Source organism: Mesoplodon bidens (assembly GCF_964165515.1).
Source record: "Mesoplodon bidens genome assembly, chromosome: 2".
Taxonomy (NCBI): domain Eukaryota; kingdom Metazoa; phylum Chordata; class Mammalia; order Artiodactyla; family Ziphiidae; genus Mesoplodon; species Mesoplodon bidens.
The window spans coordinates 21,574,938-21,599,572 of NC_138177.1; the positions used below are offsets into that span (position 1 = coordinate 21,574,938).

A 24,635-nucleotide genomic window follows, 5' to 3' on the forward strand; every position below is an offset into this window, starting at 1 on the left:
ATTTCAACGTGGAGTTTTTACAGGACGCTTTAATGGATGGAATGATCCAGTCAAGAGAGGAAATGATGTTGATGATGCTGAATCTGTATCTCTAGCCACTGCCTGCTCTCTAGACTGCCCAGCAGTGATGTGCATCCGGAGAACCCACAGACACTTCATGCTAGGCTTGGCCAAAGCAGCACAGTCCCGTTCTCACTTATTTTCTTTGTTGTAGTGATTATTTTACTTTTTAAGTTACAAAGATAGTTTACCTTTATTTTGAAGATTTCTTAATTGGACACCACAGCACGGTGACAGCAATATAGCTGGAAGAGGTGTCTTTGAGCCATGACAGTATGACGGTTCATGTGCAGCTGAGAGCAAGTGTCTTCCCATCCACACCAGAGAGGGGGTGGGGGAGGGGGACCACCCACCGGGTCCAGCTGCCCCTGACGGCCATAATACCTATAACTGCTACACTTCCCCCTAGAAAATTCTGATTAGAACACAAAGCATCACACCATTTGAAATCAACCTTTAAAACTCACTTCACCCATCTTTAAATTTACAGACTTTAAGTATGTCCCCAAGTTATAAAGGTTAAATATCACTTGCATTTATATATCACTTATAATTTTAAATCTTTTCATTATAATCTGCCCACAATTATGGGCTTTACTGATAATTTATAACTATTTCAAATTTTATAGAGGAAGTGAAACAGGCATTTTCTCAGTAAGTATCAATTCTCTTCTTCTTAACTTTACTTGGAAAAGGAACAAAAAAGAAAAAAGATGTGGTTGTCAAGTGGCAGGGTTGGGGGAGGGATGGACTGGAAGTTTGGGGTTAGTAGATGCAAACTATTACACTTAGAATGGATAAACAACAAGGTCCTACTGTATAGCACAGGGAACTATATCCAATCTCCTGGGATAAACCATAATAGAAAAGAATATTTAAAAAAAATGAAAGAAGAATGTAAGAAAAAAGAGAAGAGGGTCAAAACAGAGGGCTGGTTAAACTAATCTATCATGTTAACCTGAGAAAAAGTAGGCACACATGCTCTTTATATTGCTACTTTCCTTTCATCTTTGTTTCATAAGTGTACTGTGCTACAAAAGATAAAATTCTTCAAAATGTAATTTAATTACCTAAAAAATAAAACAAAATCAAGATGACGCTGTTTTTATTTCATTTTGATGAAGCAGTTTTATCAGCATGTTGAAAACTTACTAAAGAAAGAAATTTTAGCCTATTCTATCAACTAAGTCCTTCTGAAAACAACTGTGGCCAAGAATTCATGATCTTTAATGATAAAAAATAAAACTGCTAAATCTTAGCAGCATCTGATACCAAAACATTTTAGAAGGAAAAAGCACAAAGAGCAAAACTTTCAAAAATATGCCAGTTATGTATTGTTTTATTACAAAACAGTATTCACCATATCTTATTATACAAATGGAAAATATATGTGCATACATACACGTAATACATGCAAAAAAAAAAAAAAAAAGAAGGCCTGGAATTAAATTCACCAAATTAACCGTAGTTATGCCTTGGTGATAAGATTATGAAATAAATTTGGGGGAGCTTATCTATGCTTAAGTTTTCTAGAATGATTAAACATCACTTGGATAATAAAATTGATTTTTTAAGGAATCAATGAAATTAGTAAGATAAACATAAAGTACCATTTTTATTCCCTGGGCCCTTGCTGTGGGATACGTAAGGCAAATATCTGTCTGACAATGCTTTTCTAGGGTTACCATACTGCCTTAACTTTAGCCGGGGACTAAAAATAAACCATCAAGAAATATATCTTAGGGCCTCCCTGGTGGCGCAGTGGTTGAGAGTCCGCCTGCCGATGCAGGGGATACGGGTTCGTGCCCCGGTCTGGGAGGATCCCATATGCCACGGAGCGGCTGGGCCCGTGAGCCATGGCCGCTGGGCCTGCGCGTCCGGAGCCTGTGCTCCGCAACGGGAGAGGCCACAACAGTGAGAGGCCCGCATACCGCAAAAAGAAAAAAAAAAAAAAAAAAAAAAAAAAAAAAAAAAAAAAAAAGAAATATATCTTAAATGTCCATTAGAACGGAATATTATTCAGCCATAAAAGGAATGAAGTACTGATGCATACTACACATAGATGAACCTTGAGAACATTATGCTAAGTGACAGAAGCCAGACACAAAAAGAAACATCCAGAATATTCAAATCCATAGGGACAAAAACTAGATTAATGTTTAGCAGCGGCTGGGGGAGGCAGAATAGGGAGTGACTCTGGAGGATGGAGTTTCTCTCTGGGGTGATAAAAATGTTCTGGAATTAGTGGTGATAACCTTGTCAATATACTAAAAAAAAAAAAAAAAAACCCTACTGAATTATATACTCTGTAGGGTGAATTTTATGGTATGTGAATTATATCACAGTTAAAAATGCCTACTACATACTTACGATGTGAGAAATGTAAAAATCTCTTAAAAGAAATAAAATTTACTCATGAAAAGATTAGAGAACAATTCAGTACCGAATTACATGAGTGAGGCTGTAGGTAAAACGGAAATTCAGAAAGGAGAAAGACGAATGTGATCTGAGGTAGACTGAGGTTTCAACAGAGGCATAAATTAATGGAAAGCATAAAGAAATAATAGAAAAATAATCATCTGTAGTAACCTTACTTCCAAAATGCCATCTTTTCCTGACACTCCAGATTTTTTAAAACACCATATTCTCAAGAAAACAGAGGTGACTTCCTTAGCTTCTTTCCCATATGGAAGCAAAGAAAATGGAGTTCCCTAGAGTTAAATCCCCTGGGAGGCTGCCATGAGAAACCTTGTTATTCTCACTGACTCACAAATGTGTTCCTGGGAACTTGTGACGTAAATTAATTTCATCATAAAGAGTGCGGCAATGATCAGATCAAAACAACACATGATGGGGAGGGGGAAGGGTAAGCTGTGACAAAGCAGGAGAGTGGCATGGACATATATACACTACCAAACGTAAAACAGATAGCTAGTGGGAAGCAGCCGCATAGCACAGGGAGATCAGCTCGGTGCTTTGTGACCACCTAGAGGGATGGGATAGGGAGGGTGGGAGGGAAGGAAACGCAAGAGGGAGGGGATATGGGGACATATGTATGTGTATAGCTGATTCACTTTGTTATACAGCAGAAACTAACACACCATTGTAAAGCAATTATACTCCAATAAAGATGGTAAAAAAAAAAGAGTGGGTGGCCACACTTCAAATCTTCCAATAGTATCCAACTCTCTACAGCTAAGTATTGCCTCAGTATATGAGCCCTAATGATTGTATTCAGTAAACTTATGTCAACGCACAAAAAAAAAAAAAAAAACCACATGAGCCTTTACAGCTGCACCTGCGGCTATGAGGACAATAAATTGCTGGGGCATCTGAAAATGCTCACGACGTCTAGCTTGGATGGAACAGAGGAGATGGCTTTTCTTCCCTTAAAAGCTGGTCAGCCCTTCTCAGTGACACACAGACATAAACTGTTAACTTCTTTCCAACTTGTAAATCAAGAACTTCATTTTTTTATAGTATGAGCCACAAAGAGAATAGATTACCCAATAAACAAGAGTCAAATCTAGAGTATACTTAAGATCAGAGGCTATAACAGACAGATCACACAGGGCAATACAAATGGTAAAACTTGGGGGTGGGAGGATAAATTAAATTAAAACAACAAGGCATCACTTACAACTATTAAATTAGTCTTCTATTAAAGGATAAGATCTAACAGAGATGAGGGTGTGGGAAAGTGATTCATTCAAAGACATAATGATGGTACTAAAAATTGTTAAAAATCCCGTTTGGAAAGTAAAATGAATCATGTATCAAAACCCATAAATTTATGTATACCTCATGAATTACCCCTAGAGAAATAAATAAAATGAAGAAAAACTCTAAATGCCTGAAGATTTTCACTACGGTGCTAGATCAATAAACAGCAAGATAGAAAACGAAATATCCAGTAAGTTAAGCAAGGAAAAGTAAGTTAAAATACAACTGCTGGAAGGACTATGACCCAGCTACCAACTACTGTAAGTATAGTGTTAGAAAAATGGTAAGATAAAGTTATAAAACAGTAATATTAAGTTGTAGATTGTAACCATTCAAAACATCTGGGGACTTCCCTGGTGGTGCAGTGGTTAAGAATCGCCTGCCAATGCAGGGGACACGGGTTCGAGCCCTGGTCTGGGAAGATCCCACATGCCGCAGAGCAACTATGCCCGTGCGCCACAACTACTGAGCCTGCGCTCTAGAACCGGTGAGCCACAACTACTGAAGCCCGCACGCCTAGAGCCCATGCTCCGCAACAGGAGAAGCCACCACAATGAGAAGCCCGCGCACCGCAACGAAGAGTAGCCCCCACTCGCCACAACTAGAGAAAGCCCGCGCGCAGCAACAAAGACCAAACTCAGCCAAAAATAAATTAAAAAAAAAAAGTCTAAAACATATGGACACAGGAACTGACTTGTATGGAATACGTTAAGTGAAATCCGTGGTATTAGGAGATCGGGTATAGTTGTCACTTTAAATTTGTTTAAATCTCAATGTTAATATATTTTTACAGTAATTTACAATTTAGAAGTACACATAACACAATACAAACTGTGATAAAAGAATGTGAAAATCTTTCACTAAAAATAGTAAATGTGGTTCGATTCTTAAAGTGATCAATCTGAAGAGAAAGAAGATTCAGGGAAAGATCAAACACTATGTTATGTTGGGCCAGGCCACACCTCCCCACACGCTGTGCACAGTAATTCACACCCGTCATGTCTGAAGGAAGGTTTGCCTTTCCAAACATCCAAAGTCACAGACAATTTTCATTTGAAAAGAACAGATCAAAGATTTATTTTTGAGTTCCATTTTTACAGGACATGTATTCACTGTAACTATAACACTATGCTATTAACCCAAGAATGACTCATTTTAAAGAGGAATTATTTCAGATTAAAATTTGGAAGACTTTTCCAAGAGGAAATTAAAAAAAAAACTGGTCAGTGCATTTACAAGAAATTTACTTGTGTCAGAGGCCAAAGTTTATTCCTTTGATTGAAAAAAACCATGTGAAGTTCCACAGAAAGAAAAAAAGAATTAAGAGTTTAAGACCTTCCCTGTCAGAGAAAGGAAATTAAGCTTTGCAATAACACCTTCAGAGCTTTGATTTACAAAAACTCAAATTGCTTAGGTTTACCTAAGAGGGAAAAAAAAAAAAAAGAATGTAAGAGGAGAAAAAAAAGTGTCCTTTAGAGAAAAATGAACAATCTGTAAAAAGAGTGACATAAATCCTCCCCAATCTTACAACTCACAGGAAACTCACCATAGGGACAGCCAGGTAATAATGCTAGTAGTGAGGTTAAAGTCAAGATGGGTTGTGTATTTAATAATTCCTCTGTGGAGAAAGAATGTAATGAAGGAAGGAAGCCCCCAGACTTCCTTCTAGAAGAGGATGCTGCTACTAGGCTTCCTATAACTGGTCAAGAAAAACACCTCTCTTAACACTCATACATACAGAAAGGGGATTTGATTAAGACAAAGCACAACAAACAAAGCTTCTTTCAATCTCTCAAAAGCACAGAGCCATTCAGCCCAACTATGGCTTACAACCCTGGAAGGGGGTTAGAAATGAGATGCAGAGAGTTCCGATCTTCCGGGGTTTTCAGCGTCCCGCCCCTCGGAGTCCCGGCTGTCTGCTCCCGTGGTCGCTCTGCTGGCAGGGAGCGTGCACCGAAACACTCGGTGGCTCACCTGGCTCCCTATCTTGGACACACTCCGTCCTAGAGGTGGGCTGGGCTGCCGGCCTTCTGTAGGAAGTGTGCTGTCCCGTTACCCCAGTTATCCCAGCCTGGTGGGCCCTTCCGCCTCTCCCCGCATCTCAGTGGGCAACCCAACAGAGGTCTCTGTGGAGCCTCCCTCAGGAGCAGCGGGGACACTACACCTCTGAGTCCTTTCCCTCAGAGATACTCTCCAGCCTCGCTGATGATCAGTCCAACCTTATCACAGTTATTATATGATCACTGCTTACAGAGGCCTATTATGACTTCTGAGCCGTCTCTCCTGCCTAGAGTTTACTCTCGAATCCATTAAACTGCTTTATTAAATCTTCATCAGTTATCATGAGTTACATCTACTAATGTTGTATTAAAGATCAATGATATTTAAACCTACTTCTACACTACGTGTACCACTCATACACCACATGTACTGCCTTTTTAGCATGGAATATTTTAAACATCAGTCCATCAGTTTCTATGAGACATCTGAGTTACTTAAAAAAAATTATAAAATCATATTCAATGGATTTTTTTTTTTACATCATAAGCTATTTCTTTGGTCACAATAGCAAGTGAGTAGAATCTACAAATCAATGACACATTCGTCTCAATACCAATTTGAACAGTACTGTTAAAAAAAGTTCATCACATATGGGATATTCTAGCCATTCATTCAGTGTCACCTAGAGTACACAATCATTTTCTGAGATAATTACCATTCTGGGGAAAATGACACTGCAAATATGAAGTGGTTACTTTAATTGCGGGAAAAATTCATTACATACTGAAAACTAGCTGGTCTTAGGTATCTGGTTACATAAGCACTTCATCTACATCAACAGAACAGTCACCTCCCCTGAGACTGAGTCTTAATCCCATCAACGGCAGTCACTCTAAAGAAGTTCCTCGTTCAGTTTCCTCTCAATCCCAACTCCTTGTTGACTGCAACATCTTTCATCCACTCATCCATTAGGATTTACTGAGAACCAGTGTCACACTGGGAACACAGTGATGGGAAAGCCTGCACCCTTTGGGGCGGGAAAAAGAGACTGACGATAGACAAATGAGCATGGTGTTATAAGGCAATGTGACAGAAAGTGACGCAGATGATGAGAGGAGGCGGCCAGTCATGGCTGGGGGAGGCATCTGGGGAGGGGCGGCTGAAGTGAGGCTGAAAGAGCCGGCCACTCGAAACATCCGGGGACGACATTCCATGCAAAGGCCCTGAGACAGGGACGGGCTTGGCCTGTTGCACGACCACAAAGAAGGCCGGTATGTCAGGAATACAGGCATGTGTGAACGAGGGCAGAGAGGTAAACAGCTGATGCAGGGCCTTTTGTAGGTCAAGAATAAGGGATGCAGGCTGAAGAATGAGGGAAACGTCACTAGAGCAGTTCTCAAGGTGTGGTCCCCAGACCAACAGTACCAGCGTCACCTGGGAACCTGTCAGAAATAGAAAGTCTCGGCCCCTGCCTAGACCTCCTGACTCAGAAAACCTTGGGGTGGGGCTCAGAAATCCCACTGAAGTTTGAGAACCACTGCATTAGGGGGTTATAAGCAGGGACCTAACAGGAAGCTAAGTTTCTGGGTAACGTGCTGTAAATAAAGTAAAGCATTAGTTGTTTCACCAACAGATAACAGCAGTGCACCTTAATCTGTATAGTGTATATTAACTATTATAATGCCAATGGTTAACCCAGTGACAATGTCAAAACACAGACTTTTATACCTGTAACTTACATGATACGGAACATCAATGATACTTCAATTTAAAAAATCAGATTCATATACAATGCTATTTGTCTTTGCATATTTTGAATTTCAAGGAATTTCTGGTCAATTTCAAGAAATACTAAGACCCAGGGGCTTCCCTGGTGACGCAGTGGTTAAGAATCCGCCTACCAATGCAGGGGACACGGGTTCGAGCCCTGGTCCAGGAAGATCCCACGTGCTGCAGAGCAACTAAGCCCGTGTGCCACAACTACTGAAGCCTGTGCGCTAGAGCCCGTGCTCCGCAACAAGAGAAGTCACAGCAATGAGAAGCCCGCGCACCATAACGAAGACTAGCCCCCACTCGCCACAACTAAAAGAAAGCCCGCACACAGCAGCAAGGACCCAACGCAGTCAAAAATAAATAAATAAATTTATTTAAAAAAAAAAAAAGAAAAAGAAAGAAATACTAAGACCCAAAACGCATTTTAAATTATCTGCCCCACGGTTAGGGCCTCAAATCAGCAAATGAGAAATCTAGAAAACCCACTCTTTTCCTCACTTCCCTCCCGAGCATAGCTCACGCTTCTTCCACCCTGTTCCTTAGTGTCAAAATCATCCCTATCCTTCTCGAATAATTCAAAGCCATAAAACTGCCTCCAACCCCGTCCCTCCCACATATATACACCTCCAGCCGGAAGTAAACTTTCTCTTTGCTTCTCACACAACCACTCACACCATAGTTGTTTGGATCCCTGTCTTATCTGTCTTACGGATTTATAAATTCATTTGGGACAGGGGTTTTGGTCCTTAAATGCTTCCTCCTCCCAGTTTTTCTCCTGCCCCCACAAAATACTACACATAGCAAATCAGTAATACGTGTTTGTTCAACTGAACCGTTGATACTGTGGTTTGAAGACTCAAAGTTCCCCAGAAGATGGGAACGTGAACGGGAGACATGAGGAGAGTATGTTCATGTCATCAGGCATAAGAAGCGTGTATATGCGAACACGTGGTATAACTTCAAAGGGAGCTTTCTCAGAGCCAGACAGTGTCTCAAGTGAAGAAAACAAAGCATTCTGCTAACTTTGGGATAACCTAAGAAATCTTGTCTCTCCTTTTCAACTATGCCTGAAGCCCGATTTAGACAGATTTCAAATTCCACCAAAGCTTTAGGCTACCCTGCTTTAAATATCTGTCATAGACAAAAAACAAAGTAAAGGAACTACAAACATATCCACTAGTTCATTCTCCATCTCACCATCTCAACCACTCTGTAAGCTTGACGTTGGTTACTATGCTTGCTTCTAAACTGAGTACTGCTGTCCTGCAGGCACGTGTCTTGTTTTATATAAAAATACTGTTACAGACCTCATTCTGTCTTTTGCTTTTATTCACTAAGCACCGTATTTTTTTTAAGTTTTTATTGGAGTATAGTTGATTTGCAACGTTGTGTTAATTTCTGCTGTACCGTAAAGAATCAATTATATATACACATATATCCACTTTTTTTGAAAATTAATTTATTTTATTTATTTATTTTTGGCTGTTGTTGGGTCTTCGCTGCTGTGCGCGGGCTTTCTCTAGCTGCAGTGAGCGGGGGCTACTCTTTGTTGCGGTGCGTGGGCTTCTCATCGCGGTGGCTTCTCATTACGGAGCACGCGCTCTAGGCGCACGGGCTTCAGTAGTTGTGGCACGTGGCTCAGTAGTTGTGGCTCACGGGCTCTAGAGCACAGGCTCAGTAGTTGTGGTGCACGGGCTTAGCTGCTCCGCGGCATGTGGGATCTTCCCGGACCAAGGATCGAACCCGTGTCCCCTGCATTGGCAGGGGGATTCTCAACCACTGCGGCACCAGGGAAGCCCTATATCCAACTCTTTTTTTAGATTGTTTTCCCATATAGGTCATTACAGAGTACTGAGTAGAGTTCCCTGTAAGCAGTGTATTTTTAAGATCCATCCATGATGCCATGAGTACAACCAAACCACTGCTTCTACTTCTTTCCTTTCTACCTCGCACTTTGCTATGGAAGTGGTCCTCCATTTTCAAAGATCTCACCTCTGTGAAATTCTCTGGGAAAGCTTAAAACCCAACTATGGACACAAATTTAAATAGGCAAGAACTACCCTCACCAAAGAAAATCAAAAATAATAACATTCATCACCCAAACAACACTTATTAAATGCCCACAGTGTGTCAAACTCTGTGCTCAGTGTTAGAAACACAGAGACAAGAGGACCGGCCACACACTCAAGCAGCACACAGAGCAACACAGGGGCACAGCAAACATGTGACAACAGGAGAACTTCCTGGTGGAAGTTCAGATGACGTGCAGTGAGTACAGCGGAAAAAAAGCACTCCTTTCAGGGAGGACTACTGAGCCGAAAACTGCAGGATGAGTAAGACAAGCAGGAAGAGGGCCATCCAGGCAGGAAAACATCACATGTAAAGGCGTGAGGAAACCTAGCATGCTATCGCCACTGCAATCCTGGAACTGCTGAAACAGGAAGGTGGGAGGACGAACAGAAGAGACAGGTCACTTTTCAACCGGGTCGCAGCTGAGCCGTAGAAACCTACAACGTACAAAACTTGTTTTACACACACAGAGAATTCTGGGAAAGTCAGATGCTGCAGAAAAGGTGGTGGATGGCAATATACAAGAAGGCGCAACTTACTGTGAGAGAAAGGAAAACGGATCAGGCCCCACAAACAGTCCTAACGCAGGGTCCCTGGGAGCACGAGCGAGGTGGTGAGCAGATCTCCCAGAACTGCCCCTCGATCCCGAAGGAACGCTGGCTGAGCAGTGAGGAGGTGGCTGCTCTTCCATTCAGCACAAAGCAAACACACTATTTACTCCCCCTCCACGGTGGGTGCTGAGTTTGAAGTGCTGACCTGTTCCATGTTTTGAGTCTTTCAATCCCTTCCACTGCCCACTGAGAGGCAAAATATTCTGGAAGTCTATCTTGACACAAAAAGGCCGAAATCGAAATCCACCGGGCTAGACAATAAAGAAACTTTGGTATCTAGCTAAGGAGGTTATATCATAGTCTGTAAGTAATACAAGTCAGTCTGGAAGAATTCTGGAGGGGGAAGAGACAGACTGCTGTTTCAGAAAGACCACCACGGGGTCTTCCCTGGTGGTGCAGTGGTTAGGAATCCGCCTGCCAAGGCAGGGGACACAGGTTTGAGCCCTGGTCCGGGAAGATCCCACATGCTGCGGAGCAACTAAGCCCGTGCACCACAACTACTGAGCCTGCACTCTAGAGCTCACGAGCCACAACTACTGAAGCCCGCGAGCCACAATTACTGAGCCCGCATGCCACAACTACTGCAGCCCATGCGCCTAGAGCCCGTGCTACGCAAAAAGAGAAGCCACCACAGTGAGAAGCCCACGCACCGCAAGGAAGAGTAGCCCCCGCTCGCCACAACTAGAGAAAGCCCACGCACAGCAACAAAGACCCAACGCAGCCAAAAATAAATCAATTAATTAATTAAAAAAAGAAAGAAAGACCACCACGAAGTAGTGTAAGAAAGACCACCACGAAGTAGTGTATAGATGGATTGAAGGCATGAAGAACAGTAAGGGTAAGAAGGCAAATAAGGAGAGGATCACCCCAGTCCAGGCAGGCGAGGGGTGATGCAGGGGCTAGAGAGGAGGGGTCCGTGACAGTGATGAAACCATTATGGGAGAAAACAGAAGAACGGAAGGAAAGCAGGATAACGCCCAGGTCTCCCGACCACTGAAAGCAGCAAGCAAAACCTACCAGAGAAAGGATCCTATCTACCTTTAAAATAAAAGTGTTATCCAAAATAGCCCCCCCCACAGTGGTTGAGAGTCCACCTGCCACTGCAAGGGACACGGGTTCGTGCTCCGGTCCGGGAAGATCCCACATGCCGCGGAGCGGCTGGGCCCGTGAGCCATGGCCGCTGAGCCTGCGCGTCCGGAGCCTGTGCTCCACAACGGGAGAGGCCACAGCAGTGAGAGGCCCGTGTACAGCAAAAAAAATAAAATAAAATAAAATAGCCCCCCCTTTCCAGGAGCTCAATAAATTACCAAAAAACGACCTACACATCACAAACCAGCTATCAGTTAGCAACTAGATATTGTCGAGGTGCAGAAAAACACTGGCACGAGGAGACCCTTTCTAGAATTCAAGTCACCTCTGACTTGAATTTCCTAGATCGCTGGCTGCTTTGTATTTGTCAATAAAATGAAGATTATCACAGCGCTAACAAAAAAAAAAGGAGGTCAAGGAACTTGTAGGTGAAAGTATCAGAAGCTTCCAAGGTGGCGTGGTCACACGGTCAAAGGCACAGTTGTAAAACACTTGCAGGGTTATGGCTTCTGTAAGAAACCTGATGTGCCCCGCTCCATTTAAAGAACCACGGGGACAGAAGGCGGCTTTCTCTCAAGCTCTGCAGAGCGCTCTAACGATATAAAACGTCTGGTTCCTCTTTAGTCCCACAGGAGGAGCTTGTGGACATGTTACCCTCCGCATCCCTGGCCTGGTCTTAATCCCAACCCCGGGCAGTTACTGTTTCTTCTCTCACCCTTGAAGCTTCTGAACGCCTAGAGCAAGTCACACACTGTGTGGACTGAGTTCACAGCCAGTTCACACTAACAGCTGGGCCCTCGGGGTGATAACGCTTTTATCCATCTCAGGTGGTTTTCTGTAGTCTTCCTATGACGTGGGTTATCAGTCTCTCGCACCTTTCCCAGTTCTTTCGCACCTTTCCCAGTTCTTTCGCTCTGGCACCGCCATCATCCATTCTCACACAGCAACCGAGGGATCTTTTCTAATCTCTCAGATTATGTCACTTTTACTGCTTAAAACTCTTCCAGTGGCTGCCACATCCTTTCCCCTGCCACCTAAAATCTTCGCCCCAGCCCAGGAAAGCCTACACGCTGCACCTCTCCACCTCGGCTCCTGCCACCCGCCCCCAGCCTGCTAATCTCCGGCCTCACCATCCCCATTGCTTCCTCCAGGCCTTTGCACCAGCCCCTGGGAATTCTGCCTACTTGATATGCCCCTCCCACAAATCTTCACAAGACCAGCCCCTTCTTGTCATTCAGGTCTCAGCCGAAATGTCACTTCCCTGACCATCCAATCTAAAGCAGCCATCCCAGTCCCATGATGCTATTTAAACCCTACATACCTCTCATGTTTTGTTTTATTACTTTCCATATCCGCCCCCCTCCAAGCCCCACACTCAACTCCTTGAAAGGTAAGCTCCCTTCTTTCCTGTGTCCATGGCACTTAGAACAGTGGCTGGAATATAGTGGATGTTCACTAAATACCTGTTGAACAGATGTTGCCTCCAAAAGGCCATCCAGAAACAATCAGCAGGTTAATGAGGAAGAATGAAGAGCGATGACTTAAAGTGATTTCGTCTGACATCAGTCCCTAGTTTCCTTCCGATAAATTCATCTGATTAAACTGAATCACTATTCCTCACTATACACACAACCGTGGGGCAGCAAGGGGACATGCTGTCCCTCTGCCCCCGTCCGGAGATCCCCCCAGCAGCGGGCATTCCCTCAAGTCACTGCTGTACCTCTCAAGCCACTGGAGATGACTGCACAAGGACGACGGCAATCTCTCAGCAGACGCCGCACTTTCCTTGCCCTCCGCGGCTCCCAACACGCCTGGTCTACTCTGCCCTTTCTTTCCTACCTCATCACCTTCACACCCTGTTTAAAGATACCATCGTGGAAAGAAAGATTATCCAACACCCCTCATACAAAAGGTAAACATTAAAAAAAAAGAAGAGGGAAAAAAAAAGGTAATCGTTACACCCCTTCTCTTTCCCTGCTGATGTGGAAGAACTAAGATCGCTATGGAAGTATTAGACGTAGAAAAAAATAATACTCTGCACAGGGTGAGGTCAGCTCCACATCAGTCGAAACTTGCTAAGAAACGTTTACCAATCTTCTCATCCAGTTTGGATTTAAATATAGGAAGATACCTCTGTTTTCCTTTTTCTACGTCAAAAATAATTATAGTTATGCTCTGAAAAGCAATATTTGAAGTTATCATTAGCCAAAAGAACACCATGACTACTGTCCTGCCCAGTATATAAAAACATTCTAGAGGGACTTCCCTGGTGGTCCAGTGGTTAGGACTCCGCGCTTCCACTGCAGGGGGGCATGGGTTCAATCCCTGGTCGGGAAACTAAGATTCCACATGCCATGCGGCTCAGCCAAAACAAAACAAAACAAAACATTCTAGAACATTTCTTCACAGGTAGACCTCGTTTTCATTTCATTTCTGCCAAGTGACCTGCAGTAAATTACCGAAACCCTTTGAGGCTGAAATTCCTTATCTGTTGTATGAGAAGGGGGTAGCCTCGCTTCACAGGGTCATAAAGAGATTACCTGGGATGAGCAGCCTAACCTCCGGGCAGGTGTTGGGCACACCAGGGGTTCCAGGAGAAGCTCCCTCTCCATCCTGGGTGGGATATGAGGGCACAGGGCTTTCACCCATGCTGGTTTACAGGGAAATTGTTCATTCCACTGTGGAAGACCAATACACTGCCTTGACCATTTTGTATTTTTACCACTAGCAGTGTCAACTGGTATTCTCCAATAGTTTACTTCCCTAAACTTGTGCCTTAGGGATTTCTGGTAGAAATGTTTCAAATTTAAATAAATAGTACTAAGTTATAAATCTGTTTCTAGAAAAACCACTGAAATATGCATTTCAAAAGGGAAAGTTCAGTATTTACTGGCCCCATGAACATTTTCAATGAAAATCTGGTTCCATTAACCAAATAAATCATTTGTTTTTTGGATAAGTTTTATGTAGAAAAGAGCTCAAAATGGCCACAGTGGCTGAGTCTGCGAAGCTACTTTTCTTGCACATGATCTAACTATGTTGAGAATGTGCATTTCTTCGATAAGATAGTTTTCGTTTGATAAGACAGTATGCAGAACGTTTTAAGAATCCTCCTGAATGCTCAGTGCTCCTAAAGGATCTCCTAATGCCTAAGACTTCTTGGCTCTCCCCAAGAAGATGAAAAAGTTTACTATCTCACCTACCACTCCAGTGTAAGTATGCCTCTCACATGGTCTGTCATCTATGTTTGCTTTTCTCAATGACATCTGAGGAAAATGTTCTGTTCAGGACCTAGCACACCGTCCAAAAAAAAAGTATTTAAATAATGTTTGACTTGACTACCTGGCATGAGCTGAAAAGAACACCCTGGATTCCTGAATTCTTATATCCCATTCTTCATATTCTTTGTGATACTTGTTGGTGGAGAAGGGTGGTGAGAGGTTTACAGTACGTGATGGCAAATCATACCAACATGTATTGGTACGCAGTTACCCTATTTGAGCTGGAGAGAGGCTGGACCTCACGTGAGCTGCAAGAATGGCTCAGTGTTAAGTTAGCTTTAGAAAGACTTTTTAAGGAGTCTCACACACTATGGTAGATTACCAAGAGATAAAGGTCTACAGTATTCCTTAAAAGCTCCAGAAAAGAGAGGTTTTGTTTTCTTGTTTTTACTGTCTGCTGCTGGGGGGCAGGGGACGTGAAGAGGGAGAGAAAACAGTTCTTCCTAGAAGCAGTGTATGAATAAATGACCCTCCGTGTCCCTCCCAGATAAAGAAGTTCTAAGTTAATTTTTTAAATAGAAGCGGGTACACGTTTGTGCTACGTTTCTTTATAAAGTCTAAATCTGGTTTCTCTGAAACAGGTAAAAATACAGAAATTATTAAATGCTTTTCAGCGTTTAATTAGTGTAGCAGAAGTCACAAGGCAACAAATTTCACTACAGCACGTGAAATGTGAGATACTTTGCACATTTTTTAAAATAGATGATTTGTTTAACAGCCTTTGAGAATTATAATTCTATAGAGAACCTACCTTAAACTTTCTTCTGGAATAAAACCTAAACTAATTCACTACATTACTACTCAACAACAAAAAGAAATTCTTTCAGGACATGGTATAATCATAATAATACAATGTTTCAATGCTATATAACTTGAAAGGTTTGTAATTTCAAAATACAATTTCAGTTTGGGAAAATATGTGCAAATAAAACCAGCACTTTGCTTCCCTGGTGGCACAGTGGTTGAGAGTCAGCCTGCCGATGCAGGGGACACGGGTTCGTGCCCCGGTCTGGGAAGATCCCACGTGCCGCGGAGCGGCTGGGCCCGTGAGCCATGGCCGCTGAGCCTGCGCGTCCGGAGCCTGTGCTCCGCAACGGGAGAGGCAACAACAGTGAGAGGCCCGCGTACCGCAAAAAAAAAAAAAAAGTAGGGACAAAACCAGCACTTCTACGTGAAACTAATACAAGTATTTCAGCAGAAGTTAAGCTCTTGGGCTGTACATCTAACGAAGCTGCACCTAGTTGCCTTTAGAAATATATAAATCCGACTGACCGGGTATCAAACTTCTAAAGGAGCTACTACAATATCCCATTTTTTTGGTCCCAGACTCCCCAGACTCGAAGCTCAAATAATCAGATATTATTTCACAGCATCATGGGATAACTATAAATAATTACGATACCTCTGAAGCACCAAAAGATAAGAAGCCATAAACCTAAAAATAAATCATGATTAGTTCAATTGAGCTCTTTAAAATAAGCTATTATTTTCTCGAAAATATCCGTATTAGGGCTACATGATAAAATTTGTTTAGGCAGAACACTAAATTAAATAATCGGAAAAACCACTCTCCAAGTCATTAGGGATAAACAGGCCATCACTATTTCATTTAAACTATTAATGTAAATGTGAAGCTGCAATATGGGATTCAAATGTAAAATTACCCTCTGTGCCACTTCGTCAAACTGACTGCACTGTAAATACAGTCAGTGGCCACCAGGCACATGTGACTATTTCGATGTAATTAAAATTAAATATATATTTTTTAAAATTCAATTCCTTGGTCCCACTAGTCCCATTTCAAGTGCAGTGGCTGCAGGTGGCAGGTGGCTACCACACTGGACAGCACAGATACAGTTCATTTCCATCACAGCTGGATATAAATGACAAATATATGACATCAACCACTGAGACAGGCAAATTCAAGTCCTCTGGCCTTCCATGTGGCACTGCAGAATACTGTGTGTGGTTTTGTGTGTACATTTTGTTAATTTACGTTTCAGCAGCAAGTACAAACAAAAATTTTTATAAAACTATATCTAAAAAGAACAGTGAATGCTTTTAGAGTTAGCTAAGCTCCTTCATAAAAATATTCTTCTTTGAATACAACACTTCACAAAATGAAAGTAATGAAAAGAAAGATATCCGATATAATTTTAAATGGCTGAGAAATTTTGCTTTTAATGATGATTTCCCTTTATTTGATAAGTAAATACAATGAGAGTGGCTCACTAAAAAGCCATACTGTCAAACTGCAAATGACCCTTTCTTTAATGAAGAAAAAATAAGCTGTCAAGTGTGAAAGAATAATCAGTTTCTCCTCACCAAGTTGTGTAAATATCACAGAACCAGACATACTAACTATGGCAGGTATCTGAAAATGAGTGTAATTATCACCCCCTTTTCTGCAATAACCTATCATTACCTCTATTGGATTCTCAGCGCTTGTCTACTTATTTTTAGTTAGCCTACTAAAATGCATCATCCCCTTCTGGTTTGGGGTCCAAGTATCACTTCATGTCCCACATGGAAGAAAATCACTTGATTCTCTAACATTTGGTGAGAAAACACATGAACACAATTTATTTGCACATTTTTAATATAATGCAGCCTAAATATCAACAGCAAATTATTTTTAGCATGCCTTTAAAAGCAGATCAAAACATGTACTCTCAATGCCACAGAACTATACCCTTAAAAACGGTTAAAATGGTCATTTTTATGTTACGTACATTTTACCCCAACAAGAAAGCATATCAAGGCAACTATCTACTTTCTGAGACTATCCATTTTTCCATATTAAGCATAATGCTCTTCCTGATAAATTAGAATTTTTCAAAGTAATAAATTCAAAACCTCACTTGGTGGAATAAAAATCCATATTAAAAGCCAAAGAGGAGAATATATTTAAGAAAACAGTCTTATTTTCAAGTATCCCAAACATTACAGGATAAAGACACATATAACATGAGGTTACTAAATGAAAATTTGTTTCATATTTTTGTGTGTCGCAAGTATAAAAATCTCCAGTTTAACCAATATTGCAAATTCAGGAGAAGTTCTTATCTAGCAACTATTCTAAGCGAGGCAATGAGGCACTAACTGCTTCATAAACAGTGACTCTAATCCTCACAACCACCCTAAGAGCTACTATCATCCCCATTTTGCAGATGGTTAAATTGAGGAACAAATCAGTAAAAAAGAAAAAAGGCTACAGTCACAAAGGTAGGAGCTGAGCAAATACTGCGCATGCCATCACACCACACAGTCTCATTAAGAGTCTACTGACATTAGGAAAGGCAATCAGAAGAACCATGCTGCTAAATTAAATATGGTCTAAAGAGCTACATAAATTTTTATAGATTGTGATGATCTGGTATGTAGTTGGGAGAAAAAAAACTTTCATGAGCATTAAGAAAGCCCAAAGAATACCTTACTTCTTCAAGGAAGAAATCATATTGCAACAACTCACACTTGTTGTCTTGCTCCTGTTTTTAAGAAGAATTCACAGACAACTTGCAAAAGTTATTTTAAGGCAAAGAAATGTAAAATCCAAGGAATAAAAAATTTTAACAGCAAAATCCCTCACCCTTATCCAATGTCCATATTTTAATATTGGGCATTCACATCACAAACCTAACTTCATAACCAGGTATTAAACTAAAATAGGATGCATAATGCTATTAACACTTTCAAATTCCCTGAACCCTGGCAGGACAAACTATCCCAAACCCTGTAAACTCAATTATCAAATCCAATAAATTAAGTGTGTCCAGTACGTGAAAGTTTAGGATGCCCTCCTTAAACACAAGCTAGGGGGCCTGGGGAAAGAATATTATATTCTGCATCCGTGACTGCATATAAACAAAATTTGTCGCCACTCATTCCACAGATTGTATAAAAGTAAAAGAAAAGTTGTTTCTTTGTTTTAACAAACGAAGCCATAAGAAAACATCGGATGACTGCAAGATGATCCCGCTTCAGTGGGAGAGGTTTAAGTACAACTTCCTCGAGGAAACACACTACTGAAGTCTGCATAAGCCACTGCAACCCTCCAGGTTCTGCGACCGTTGAAGGAAAGGGGCCTTTCAAATGTCTCAAACCTGCAGTTCACCTGTGTCCTGGTGGCCACGTCAAAAGCCTACAGAGCCTATAAAGAACTCACTAATCTTCTCAGAGGTCTCGCTAAACAAGTTGTGGGAAACAGGAGGAACCAGGCAAATGCGTTTACTGCGATCAAAAACTTTGAGGTTGCATTTATTAAAACCAGTTTCCAGAAAGAGACAGAGTGGCTTGGCTGCCATCACAGCTATGAAGATCGAAATTCAACTAAAAATAAACCAAGAGTTCTCTTTTCAGTAGGTATATTTCACTCCAACTTAAAGTTGTTTGTTTAAAGACAAAGCAAATAACAAGATTCCCGGTTCCCTTGTTCTTGACCTTCAAGAACTGCAAAAAGTCAGGACCCAACCAGAGAGAAAAAGAAAAGTTCGAGTGGCTGCCTCACCGACCCTGGAGCAGTTGCTGGAACCCCTCCCCTCGGTGAGGGTCTCCCCGCTCCCGCACGCAGGAGCTTGGGGTGGAGAGCCCGGAGGATGGAGCCGCAGCAGCTCTCCCGAGGTTTGCAACGCAAAGACCACCCGCGACGCGGACTCAGGCCCCCGGGCTCCTCTCGGGACCTGCACGAAGGCGCGCACCAGACCCCCGCCCGCGACCCCGCACACTTCCGGCCCCGGCCCCGGCCCCTACCCGCCAGCCCGCTTACCGGCATCATTTTGGACCCGAACCGCATCGAAGCGGGTGGCCAGACCGCGGCTCGGAGCCGAGTGGAGGCGCCCCGGGGGTCGGGCGGTGCGGGGGTGGGGAGCGCAGAGGGAGGCCGCCCGGGAGGCGGCGGACCTGTTGCAAAGCGACGGCGGGTGGCGGGGCGCCGTGCGGGTCCGCAGAGTTCTCCCCGCGGTCTGGGGCGCCACCGAGCCCCGGGCCCACCTCCGACCGGGCCCGCGGACGCGGCTTTGTCTACTCAGCGTTCAGACGGCCCGGACTCCCCCCTTTGCTCCGAAACCAACTAATCCCCGGGCCTGGCCCCCGCCGAGCCCGCGCCGGCTCCGCCCCCCGCGCGGAGCCCCGCCCGCGGCGCGCGAGGCTGGCTGGGGGAGGGGAGGCCGCGGGGACGGAGCCGCGCGCGCCTGCGCGGGCCCGCGGCGGGAGGGAGGCGAGGCGGCTGGCTCGCGCCCGGGGTGGCGGGCGCCGTGTCACCTTTTCTTTATTTGCCTTCGGACGACGCGTCGCCGGGGGCGCGCGGCGGAGCGACTGGAGCGCGCGCCTGCAGGCGGGGCCGGGGACTGTAAGGCCGCCTCTGAAAGACGGGATAATGAAAGACGCCGGAGGAGCCCGGGGGCTGCGGCCCTCACCTCCCCGCAGTTTCGAACGGGGCCGGGAGGCTGAACCTTGGACCGAGACTCGGCACCTGGACGGGTCCTCCCCGCGGCGCTGCCGCGGGGCTCGGCCGGAGCCAGGCGACCGGACCTCATGGGAGGACCCGGCCGCACGGCTGGAACGGCCGATGTCCCTGGAGGCCCGGCGACTGCCCCGTCCCAGCAAGATGGAGATCGGCGGGGCCGTCTCAGCCCGCAGCGCATTCCGAGAGTTCCTGGTGAAGGAGTCCTCGGGCTGTCGCCTTTCGTCTCATTTGCCATCGTCCAAATTCTGATTTAGAACTCACGTGTGACTTTCTATAACTAAAAACAAACAAACAAAAAACCCAAACATTTAAAAATGACTAAAATGGTCAATTTTGTCTGTTTTACCACAATTAAAATAGGTAAATAAAACCAAAAAAGTTTGAAATGCGCAAAGCAGCTTTCTGAGGCGCTGCTTTTCTGTTGTTCAAGAACGTCCTGGATTTCCTCTCTGACGGGTGCTTGTTACACCCTCAGGACAGTCTCGGATGTGACCACACACTGCTCCCTTTGCAGGGAGCTAAGCCAAGGCCTAGGAGAATTGCAGAGGCTCATTTCGAAAGAGTAGCAGAGCTGGTTCAGGTACCCTCTTCCACCTTCCAGGGAGACAGATTCCGGGAACCCTAACTCCAGGAAGCCTTAGTTCTGGCAAAATTGTCCCTATGAGCGAGCTTAAGTGGAGTGAAGCACCTGGATTTATCTAGCCTCAAGGATGGACAATTCTTTCGTTGTCCAATATATCCCTTACCAAAATCTCCATCAAAGTCCTATCCTACTCTCCCAGGTACATATCTGGAACTATTAAATATTAAAGTATGGCTAATTTGATTAGTATTAAAATGTCTCCAAAAATCTAGTTTAAAGTCTAGCTTTTTTAAGAGGATTGTCCTAAGTCAAGTAAAGGGAATTCATCCCTTTATTCAGTAAATATTTATCCAATACCTACTACATGCTGGGTATTCTTCTAAGTGCTGGGATACATTAATGAAGAAAACAAAAATTGGGTGGACAACAAAATCAGTAGCTGAGTATATTAATAATTAATACTTACATTACCAAATATAGTTATAAGGAAAAAATCAAAGGGGCTAAGGGGATGAGGCATGCAGGTGCAATTTTAAATCAAGTGGTCAAGGGACTTCCCTGGTGGTCCAGTGGTTGAGACTTCCCCTTCCAGTGCAGGGGGTGTGGGTTCAATCCCTGGTCTGGGAGCTAAGGATCCCACATGCCTCATGGCCAAAAAACCAAAACATAAAACAGAAGCAATATTGTAACAAATTCAATAAAGATTTAAGAAATGGTCCACATCCAAAAAAACTTTTAAAATAAATGAATAAATAAATCAAGCGGTCAAGGTAGACCTCACTCAAAAGACGATCTGTGAGCACAGACTTGAAGGAGTGAACTACAGCAGCGGTCCCCAACCTTTCTGGCACCAGGGACCAGTTTCCCGGAGACGATTTTTCGGAGGGGGAGGGGTGGGGGGATAGTTCAGGCGAGTGATGAATGAGCGTTATGGGGAGCGGCAGACGAAGCTTTGCTAGCATTCCTGCAGCTCACCTCCTGCTGTGCGGCCCGGGTTCCTAACAGGCCGTGGACTGGTACCAGTCCGTGGCCAGGCAGTTGGGGATCTCTGAACTACAGCCTCCATGATGGCTTCCAGGCAGAGGGAACAGCCAGTGCTAAGGCCTTAAGGTAGGAGCCTACTTGGCATATTCCAGGACTGTCGAGGAGGCCAGGATGGCTGGAGGAGACTAGATAAGGTGGAGAGAAGCAGCAGATGAGGCAGAGTGATATAAGGAGCCGGATAATGTACAGCCTTGAGGGCCATGGTAAGGACTTTGGCTTTTACTCTGAGTGAAGTGGGGAGTCATGGAAAGATTTTGAACAGATGAGTACCATGATCTGACAGATCTTAATGGAATCATTCTAGCTGCCGTGGAAAACAGACAGAAAGTTAGCAGAGAACCTGTAGGAAGACCTTGCAATAATCCAAGCAAAAGATGAAAGTGGCTTGGGCAGTAACAGTGGATATGGTGAGAAGTGGTCAGATGTGGGATGTATTCTGAAGGCCGAACCCACAGAATTTCCTGATAGGATAGATATGGAATAGGAGAGTAAAGTCAAGGGTGAGTTCAAGGTTTTTGTCCTGAAGGATGGAAGCTGCTACCAACTGAGACGGAGAAGACCCTGAGTGGCAAGTTGCAGGGAAGAGGCGGCCATGGTAAATTTGAGAATCTTAATAAAAATAAGAGAAACTGGGCTTCCCTGGTGGCGCAGTGGTTGAGAGTCCGCCTGCCGATGCAGGGGACACGGGTTCGTGCCCTGGTCCGGGAGGATCCCACATGCCGCGGAGCAGCTGGGCCCGAGAGCCATGGCCACTGAGCCTGTGCATCCGGAGCCTGTGCTCCGCAACGGGAGAGGCCACAGCAGTGAGAGGCCCGCGTACCACAAAAAAAAAAAAGAGAGAGAGAGAAATCCTAATCCTGGAATTTAGCACATTTGTGGAAAGCAAGACTCCCTTTTGGCATCCGGCAGGGACTATGTAACACAAAAAAACCTACTTCATCTTCTGCTGGCTTTCATTATTTTCTGGCATACAAAGAAATCTCAGAAACAACTATAAGATACCATGATCCAGGTCATCCAGGAAAGGAATTCTGGATATCGGTCACTAAACGTCCCATCCTCAACTATGAGAAAACATTTCTCTTTGCCATCCAAAAACTGGTCACACACAATAGTAAATTACATTTAGAGGGAGCATCGGCAGCCCTGGCTTATTAATAAAATAATAACAGCAGTAGAAGAAAGGAGAGAATTATTGGAATAAGATGGCCCAGGTCTATTTCTTTCCTGCCTGTTCTCACAGTTTGTTTTACTGCCTGTTTCTCCTGAGGAGAGGAAGAAAAGGGGACAGCAGCTGGCGATTTGTCCCAAAACTCACTTCCAGCCGATTAAGAATTCCCTGCTGCCAAATAGCAGGCATGTTTCTGTTGAGTCTTTTCTTTTCTTTCTTTCCTTTTTTTTTTTTTTTTCTTTTTTGGCATTGAGCATGAAGCCAATGAAACCCTGTCTATGCTCTGGTTTCATTCCTTCAGATTCTGTGCCATCACATATAGCTCTCAGGTGGGTTGTTTTCTCCCTTCCAAAGTTCCACCTATTTCTTCATTCCCACTCTCACCTGCTTATTCTGCTGAGAGCCTGTCCTCGTTTCTCCCGACCCTATAATTCTATATTCAACTCCGAGAAAGATAAATCAAATCACCACCAGCTGGGTGCGGAGGAGCTGTCTCCTCTTTGGATCTCACCTCACCCCCAGGCACAGTACAATTAATCACTTGTCTGGCTTGAGTTCAAATGTTTGAGTTCCCAACTTCCTCCCCATGTTACTTTCTTTTCCATTTCCCTCAGGTGTTCCAAACCTTGCATCCCTCCTCCACTCAGAAGATGAACTCACAGTTTCCTTACCCAATAAAATAGAGGCTGTTGGAGCTTACATTACACACCTGCAATATCCTTTCCTCCACTTCCAACCCATCATGCAGCCTTCTCCACTTCCTTCCTCTTCTTCACTTCACTCTGTGTGCCTGAATTTTGCCAGGCACCATTCTAGACTCTAGAGATACAACAGCCTGCAAAACAAAGACTCTGCCTTCATGAAGCTTGGATTCTAGTCAGGGAGTTAGACAATAAATGAATGAGATTATAATAAATGCTTTGTGGGGCGAGGGAAGCAACTAGGTAAACCAAAGAGAGTAGTGTCTGTGTTGGATAGGGCGTCAGAGAGGTCCTCTGAGGGATGAAGTAGGTCCTCTGAGGGATGAAGTGAGGGAGGGAATGGGACTCTAGGCAGTGGGAACAGCAAGGGCAAAGAGCCTGAGGCAGGAGTATGCCTGGCATCTTTTTTTTTTTTTTTTTTTTTCCAGTATGTGGCCTCTCCCGTTGTGGAGCACAGGCTCTGGACGCGCAGGCTCAGCGGCCATGGCTCACGGGCCCAGCCGCTCCGCGGCATGTGGGATCTTCCCGGACCAGGGCACGAACCCACGTCCCCTGCATCGGCAGGCGGACTCTCAACCACTGCACCACCAGGAAGCCCGTGCCTCGCATCTTAAAGAAACAGCAGGGAATTCCCTGGCGGTCCACTGGTTAGGACTCTGCGCTTTCACTGTGAGGGCCTGGGTTCAATCCCTGGTCGGGGAACTTAGATCCTGCGAGCCACAGGGTGCAGCCAAAAAAAAAAGAAAGAAAAAACAGCAAAAAGGACGAGTGTGCCTGGCGCTGAGTGAACAAGAAGAGTGGTCAGGGAGGTGGAAGAAGATCGATCGCGTGGGACCATGTGTTCCACCAGTTATGCTCCCTCTTGAAATCTCAGATACTCCATTTTTCAGGTTTCTTTGCCTACAAGTTTATTTGGTTCTCTCCTACACTCCCTTCAGATTAGCAGTAACCAAAAGACAGAGATGGGGCAGAATTTTGTGTGTCAAGCCTCCTTACCTGCATCCACACTTTTCTCTTTGCCTTGAATATCTTCCCCCTCACCCTACTTCTGCTCACCTTTTAAG

At 44.1% G+C, this 24,635-nt stretch overlaps 1 protein-coding gene across 3 annotated transcripts in view; it reads right to left on the minus strand.

Annotated features, from left to right (window-relative positions):
• TP53BP2 (tumor protein p53 binding protein 2) overlaps positions 1-24,635 on the minus strand; it is a 192,825-nt gene that overhangs the window by 42,917 nt on the left and 125,273 nt on the right. Inside the window, exon 1 of one of the 3 annotated variants that reach the window (XM_081218910.1) lies at positions 20,023-20,041. The exons of 1 other annotated variant lie outside the window; for it this stretch is intronic. Coding sequence is in view for 1 of the 2 variants with exons in the window: in XM_081218911.1 (XP_081075037.1) it covers positions 19,374-19,400 (27 nt within the window). In the remaining variant the exon portion in view is untranslated. Of the gene's footprint in view, positions 1-19,373; positions 19,674-20,022; positions 20,042-24,635 lie in introns of those variants that run through there. One more of the 3 variants, XM_081218911.1, reaches the window with a different exon arrangement.